Here is a 7,869-nt window from a genome sequence, read left to right as displayed (position 1 = left end):
TAACCTGTTAAAGTTTAAGCAGTAGTACACAATAGTTAATCGTTATAACAACTGTTTATTGGGTGTAAAAATATAACGTGGTTAACAAATGAAGAGGCCGTACGCCATGACACCTCATACCCAGTCGATAGAATCAAACTATTATCTCGAAAGTGCACCTCGATAAAGTAGAAATTAATCCAATCTCTAACAATATGGACAGAAAACAGTAAGATCCCAAATCCGGGTCCTTTTTTGTCTAGCAACCATAGAAGCCGAGAAAAACGGGAAAAACGAAAAAATCGACTTTAGAATATTCCCGGACCTCTTGAAAAAACGGAAATTGGCTCACAAATCCAATGACGCCGTCCAAATGGCCCTAGCTATGATATTACCAACGATATGGACGAAAAACGGAGTGATCCCCACTCTGGGTTTCTTTTGGTCTAGGAGCCACAGGAGCCGAGAAAAACACGAAAAATTAAAAAGTCGGCTTTAGAATATTCCCGGACCCCTGGAAAAATCGGAAATCCGCTAAGGAATCCCATGACGCCGGCAAAATTGGCCTAGGTATGATATTTCCAAAAAGATGGGCGAAAAAAAGTGTGATCCCCAATCGGGGTTCCTTTTTGTCTAGGAGCCATAGGAGCCGCGAAAAGTGGGAAAAACGAAACAATCGACTTTAAAATATTCCTGGACCCCTAGAAAAATCGGAAATCGTCTCACGAAGCCAATGGCGCCGGCAAAATTCCCCCAGTTATGATATTACCAAAGATACCGACAGAAAACGGTGTGATCCCCACTCTGCGTTTCTTTCGGTCTAGGAGCCATAGAAGCCGAGAAAAACACGAAAAACTAAAAACAATCGACATTAGAAGATTCCCGGACCCCTGGAAAAATCGGAAATCGTCTCACGAAGCCAATGGCGCCCGCAAAATTGTCCTAGCTGTGATATTACCAAAGATATGGACAGAAAACGATGTAAGCACAAATCCGGGTCCTTTTTGGTCTAGGAGCCATAGAAGCCGAGAAATAAGGGAAAAACGAAAAAATCAACTTTGGAATTTTTCGGGACGCCTAGAAAAAGCGGAAGTCGTCTCACGAGTCCAATGGCGCCGGCAAAATTGCCCTAGCCATAATATTACCAAAGATATGTACAGAAAACGGTGTGATCCCAAATCCGGGTCCTTTTTGCTCTAGGAGCCGAGAAAAACATGAAAAACGAAAAAATTAGTCAGTGTTGATGATCATAGCACCGGGTCGGAGCCATGTCCAAGGGAAATGGTCGGCAGGGTAGACACCTCCAATGCATGCATCTGTATGCGGTAATATCTCCAGGAGTTCAAGTGTATTCATAGAACGACGGTAATCCGGGAAATGAGCGTTGGTCTCGTTCAGCAGGTTGAATGCAACTAATGCAATCTTATGCTGCGCATCCATTAAGTAGTCTTCCATTTTCATCCGCTGTAGTCGACAATAACCTGCCTTGTGGAATCAATTTCTAGCAAATTGTCATATTCGGCGTACAACAAACAATTTACATTCTGCTCTGTTGCTCTATTGAAGCGAACTTCAATGCGAATACTTCCACTTTTCACCAGATTCCAATGGCCAGCGGAACTTGCAGATAAATCAGGGGTCAGATCGTACGCGAACAAGCAAAATCCATGGGAATAGCCCGCATGAGATATGCTATTTCCATGGTCACTGAAATGTGTTCCAGTACCAGCAAATAGTGTGTTGAATGCTTCCACATCTAGGCAGACGCCAGAGGTGAAACTTGGCTGCAGAGGTTTTGTAGGTACTTGACGTCCATCGACATTCAGACATAAAAAGTTTATCCCAAAATTTTGAAAGTTGAAGGGATTCTTCTTCCTCGAGCCGTTGAAACTGGCATTTTCAACAAATCCCAGTATGATTCTTTTAGGCAGCTGTCCCAAAATCGCATTGTCTATTGTCTCTCCCATAATCCCATTATGGAGAACAAAAGATTTGACCTCAACCCGTGTCAAAGGATATTTCGCAGATGTCTTTGCAAGCTTTTTAGCATGAGCTATCAAAATTCCAGGGCTAAGTTTGACACGACGAACAATCAAGGAGGCTTCTACTATACGCAGCTTATAATTCAGGGCACTATCGTCCATAAGGCAAAAGTCGTCCTTAGCACGGATAAGACGAACGCGTAGCTCTACGCCATTCATCAAAAACTTATCTTGATTGAACACGTCACAATGTAAATGTCCCAGTAGATCAAAGGCTTTTCCACCTTTAGTAAAGGCCTGACGTGCGGCTAACCCATTGTTGTTTCTCGCATCACCCGCCGCTACAGCAGTAGAATCCATTGCACCATAACTATCCGTAGCTCAAAGAGACATTCCAAGATGGGAGGACTTGGCATCTGTTCCATAGTTTAGTTTCCAAAGTTTCAATGTATGCTCTATAGGCGTACAGATTATTTGGAGGCGTAACAACTTTTTGGTTGATATATACATCCACTTGGTTAACCATTGAATGTAAAAAATTATTCACAGGACCAACAGAGTCCTCGAGTACAGCAGAGCCATCGGGTTTCAGGATTCTGGCGCGAACTTTGATCATGGTGTGTGCCAAATCGATATATTCTTCTCCATGGCCTGGTACGATGAATTCAATTGGGGCATCGTCCGACAGCGTAGATACAGGATTGTAATAAACAAATTGAGAATTTTCAAAACTTGTTTGGGTAGGTGGTATGGTAAATAGGTCCAGCTCCGACTTCACACACTCAGAAGAGTGCGAATGTAGAAACGACATGATAATTAGTTGAAAATATCGTACAAATCACGAGTCTCCCGCTTTGATTTATGTCTCGTTACTTTTTTCACTTTCTTGCTTTTTTTGTTTGCAACGGGTCTCTTCTTTTTATTCTTCCGAGTTTTGGATGTCTTGGCCGATCCGCGGCCAGTGAGCTTATGAGAGGCGAGGCGTTTACGCTTCCTCTTATATCCTGAACAACGCATCATGGTCCCAATTTTGTCCTGGGCCCTCCTTTTCAATTTCAATCCAGACTCGGCTAAAGGCTTGCCATTTGTCACTACATCCCCAACAACGTTAATACCCGCATTGAGAGCAGCTTTAGCGACAGCTCTGGCTGCGCTTCCCAGATAGGGCAGAATGCGCCGAAAAAGACCTCCAAGGAAAGCACCAATTCCATGGCCTCGTTGATAAGGACTTCCAACGAATACCCTTCCAAAATCACTATATCGATCCACTGTTCCTCCACCAGCTTGGTTTGCGTAATATGCAATGTAGGGGCTCATTTTTTAGTTAATCAATCCTCTTGAAATGAAGTGTCACGTTCAAAGGACCATACTCGAATGGAATCATATCACCCTGATTGCATCTTATATCTATTTCAATTGTGCGAAATGAATACCTCATCAATGGAATATAATGAGGAGTAGAAAACGTAGTACAGTGTATGGACCCATAGGTATACGTAGAAACGCTGAATGGTACCACTCGTAACAGAGATGACTGCACGTCACCTGTTACGGAGGGTAGCCTGAGGGTAGAGGCAAGCCTCTGGCCAAACTTGCTGGTAAAGATCCTTCACAAGAGGGCCTGGCGCTTGTGAGGTTGTGTACACGTCTCTCAAGCCCCAACATATCGGCTACTTTATCGGAAAAGTCTATTGCATGAACTGTGCTAGTGCAGTTTCTGGTGTTGCAGTGTTTTACAATTTTCACAAAACCTTGTTGAGTCAAATATTCAAATCGGATATGAGCACTCAAAGGCGGAAAAGTATTCATGAACCCCACTAAATCTGTCATATCTTTGAAAACTGCAGTAGGTAGAAAAAATGTTTGTAGTGCGTTTACCTTACTCTTATTGGAGATTGCATTACTAACGAAATTGATTGAAGCATCTTTTCGATCACGTATATGTAGAAAATTGCAAGGAAATTGTATTTCTTTCAGACCCACTACCCATTCTCCTTCCAGTTCAACTTGTTTTGGAAGCAAAGTTGTGAATTTCGAGGCTGTATTATCAGGATGATAGCTCATGCTGCTGTTGCTGGGGAGCACCATATAAAATTCGTTTCTCTTCATTTTTTCCCAATTGTATGCAGTTCTGCAGCAGGTATCCAAGAGTCAAACTTATCAGGATATCCCTCCCAATGAACAAGAATCTGCTTATTTTTTCCTTTTCCCTTAGAGCGTATGACACGTTCGACTATGAACTCGTCCTTGTCCGTTGGTTTATTGACAAGCACCAATTCTGGTTCGTAGAAAAATCCCTCAATTGGTTCGTCAGCGAAATCCATCAACTCGTATATCGGCAATGATTGCTTGAAAACAGCTTTCGTTATTTTGAATATTTCTTTACTCCAATTAGTTTCATATCCTTTCTCAAAGATGCCTTTCGTTCGACTGATGCGTACATAGTCGCCGACTTTATATTTAAAGGATTCTTTACGTGGTTTCTCCGTCTTGAATCGACTTTGTATATTACGCCATACGTATGGTGCATTATCCATCGTCACAGCCGCAGGCGCCATCTTTATTGAAGAATGTCGCGCGTTGTTGTAAGACTCGACAATTTGTTTCAAAACATCTGTATACTTATATGTTCGACTATGTGTAAAGTAGCGCCACATACGTTCCTTCAATATCCGATTGAAGCGCTCCACAACTGCAGCTTTTATGTCGGGATTACGTGCAACACGAAATTTTATTTTCTTATCAGACAGAAATTTTTGGACACTGCTGGCCATAAATTCTTTTCCCTTGTCCGTTTGTATAGAAACAGGAACGCGACCTCCATTCGTATCCATTATACGCTTGAAAGCTTCAAGAACCTGTGATGCTGATTTGTCTTTCAATGGTTCTACCCAGGCAAACTTACTCAAGACATCAATAACTACAAGCAAATATGAAATCCCATCATTATATGTTTTTAATGATGTCAATTCAACTAGGTCTGCCTCCCACACATCATCAATGTTGGTTACTGTATAATGAAGACGTGGAAATTTACGCTTAATGGGTTTCTGAAGAGTATAAGTGTTCTGAGCATTAAGCCAATTTTTTATTTCACTTTCAGGTATTTCTTTCTTATGTTTTGACAAAATATTTCGAGCCCCTGTGTATGCCTCAGGCTCTGGAAGGTTAAAATATGTCCTCGAGAGTTTTTCATTGTTCAAAACGGAAGCCATGATGTAACTTTGTCGGTTTTTGCAGTGTAGGGAGAACTAAGCCGGGGTTTTTTCGAGTTTTTACGGGGGCGATGAACAGGAGGAGTGCGTGATCTATAGCTTTTCCTTCTTCTACCTTCGTCTACGGAACTCTCGTCCTCTGAAATTTCAGGTTCTCTTCCATTCCTAATGTCTGGCAATGCTGGTGGAGGCTGATGAAACTTGGGATTACCCAGAAACTCCCGAGGGGTGTTCAGGCTCTGGAGATAAACGGCAAAATGCTCCCATCCTTTAGCTGAATATGTTTTCCGTGCTCTGACAACATCTTGTATGAGATCCACAATATTGACACCAGGAAATGTCTGTCCATCCAAAGTCACTTGTCCTTTTGAATTCCATTTGAGTCTGTTAGCAGTATCAATGGCGTCAACGTATTCTAGTATACCAGCGGCTTTTCGCTGATATACTTTAGGTACAGTAGCAACAATAGCTTTTGGGTCGTATCGTTCAGTGGTTTCAGTTTCGACGTGGGCCTCCGTTTCTAACGCCGGCGTTTTATTTTGTTCGGTATAAAACAAATATCGCCTGAGAACGTCGTTATACAGCTTCCATTTTTCATGTTCGTCTCTCGGGCTTTTCGAATTTAAAATTTCCAATAGCTGGGTATCTAATCTACTTGTAACAGTGCCTGGAGTTTGGGCTGATGGCTGAATTTCTTTAGCCAATTCAGTTAAAACATGGTGAGCATCAACATGTGAAGAATTTTTTTTTAGACGTTCCACACTGTCCTCTGGTAGAAGAATCATTTTACGTGCATGTTCCATCCTTATACAATGGCTGAGATAAGTGCGCTTATCAGAGGACCCAATAGCATCAGTAAAATTGAACCACCTTTCTGATTAATGATTTTTTTCTTGCTATTTAAACTTTGTTTTTTATCGGCGAGTTTTCTCAATAGTTTTTTATGTTTGCACAGTTTTGATTTCTCGCAATTTTTCAAAGGAATATTTCCGTGTCACAAATTTAAAGCACACTCGCAAATGCAGCGAATTAAATCTTTATTAGCGTGTTGTATTATTACTCGGCGTAGCCTGGGTGGTGCGTAGATGAGTGCGTGTAATAAGGCTGTATTTTTTTCTCCCAGCGACTTGCGAACAGAGCCGCTTTCAGAACGACTTCTCGTTGCCATCACACATGAACGACTGGTACACTCCCTGATGCCCCTCCTCCTTTTATATTGCGATCCTTCCGCGGAACATAAACATAATGATGGAGATTACTGGGGAATACATTGGTACGAAACCTACAGTTTTCAGGAGTCGATTGTTTCAAATCTAGCAACAAATAGCCATGAGCTGCCGAAGTTGCATCAAAATAGGCTTCTTGCAGAAATTTTGGATCTTCTGGATATATTTGACGAGCCAAATGGGCAATTTGTGCACGATCTCTGGGATTTTTAAATACGACGATGTAATTTGTATTCAATGAAATGTCTCTCTGTCCTTTTCCTTGGTGGAATAAATTTTGAGATAGAAACATTACACTGAGATTTTTATGATGGCTTCCTTTTGTAAATAAATCAACTATTGCACCATTCGAAGATTCCCGCATCAAATCGTCCACGACAACCAATTTTGGCTTATTATCATCAAAATCTCGAGATCTTGGTATGCCTTCACGAAATTCGACAAAATTATTAGAATAATCCGAATATCCATTCTGCCACTCAGCGTAATAAAAGATCACTTTTTCAATTTGTGTATCGCACATTTGCTTAATTTCCTTCAAAGACCTTTTAACAAAAAATGTTTTTCCACAACCCGTGGGACCACAAATCATTGCAGTAAAGGGATGTTTCCACCTCGTGTTCATATTGCCTTCTGATTGATCATGCCTAAAATCTCATCATTTTATACAATTTTACGATATCCGAAAATATGGATTTGAAAATGCTAGAGAGGGGCGTGACGTAATGCACCTGTATTGGGGTCAAGTGGGCTTGCCTATGGCTAGGGCAAGGACAATGCGTGTAGGGGGGGGGGCAGGTAAAAAAGGTGAAGAAGTGCAGTAGCCCCCCTGTGGCGCCAACAGTAAAACCCCTGACTTTTCCCAATACAGCCCGAATTTTCTCGCACTAACTGCAGTCGTCCAAGGGACACTCACAATGTCGGACCCAAACGATTTAGCGGGGCCCAGTGACCCGTCCGAAGAAAATACTACACCTCCACAGGGAGATTTTGATTGGATAAATAATTTTGATCTTGAGTTATTCGGTGATTTTGCCATTGAAAATAATTTTGATGGAGATTTATTCGAAAATTTTAATTCTGAGCTCTTTGATATTCAATGTGGTGGTGGTGAAAATGTTGTGAGTGACCCTAGGGCTTTGGAAGCTGTTGAAGAGTTTAATCTAGATTCACTAGATCAACAGAATGGTAAGTATCTAGCTTCATACCTTTTATAATACCGAGAAAAAATTTTAGGCATATTTTTTTATTGAAAAATACTAAACCCAATTTCAGATCAACAAAATGGCCGCGAAGAAGAGATTGAAAATCGATTGCCGGCCTTAAGGACAATACGACGATCACGCCAGGGACTTCCACGTTTCAAACTCGACACACATGTGATGGAGTTTGCAATCAACCCTTTACCTGAAAGTCGTGACCCTGCCGACTGGGTTGAAGAAGCTTTTCGTGATGTCTATAATAAAA

General features: G+C 41.5%; 1 protein-coding gene across 1 annotated transcript; it reads right to left on the bottom strand.

The window, feature by feature from the left end:
• Positions 1–1,226: 1,226 nt before the first annotated feature.
• On the bottom strand, positions 1,227–2,321 carry LOC135162237 (uncharacterized protein F54H12.2-like). Its single transcript, XM_064120476.1, has 2 exons — positions 1,551–2,321; positions 1,227–1,295 (listed from the first exon to the last, which is right to left on the bottom strand). Exons 1-2 carry the CDS (start codon positions 2,319–2,321, stop codon positions 1,227–1,229), a joined length of 840 nt encoding a protein of 279 aa, XP_063976546.1.
• Positions 2,322–7,869: the final 5,548 nt, after the last annotated feature.

The sequence above is a fragment of the Diachasmimorpha longicaudata genome, chromosome 5 (assembly GCF_034640455.1).
Source record: "Diachasmimorpha longicaudata isolate KC_UGA_2023 chromosome 5, iyDiaLong2, whole genome shotgun sequence".
NCBI classification, from domain to species: Eukaryota; Metazoa; Arthropoda; class Insecta; order Hymenoptera; family Braconidae; genus Diachasmimorpha; species Diachasmimorpha longicaudata.
This window is presented reverse-complemented; position numbering and strand designations above follow the sequence as displayed.

What these genes read in the sequence shown, in the direction of transcription:
- LOC135162237 (XM_064120476.1), bottom strand. Translation starts at nt 2,321, where the DNA reads ATGGATTCTACTGCTGTAGCGGCGGGTGATGCGAGAAACAACAATGGG. An exon ending in GTGGAAGTATTCGCATTGAA is followed by an intron (nt 1,296 to 1,550) that starts GTTCGCTTCAAT and finishes TACCGCATACAG; the next exon opens with ATGCATGCATTGGAGGTGTC.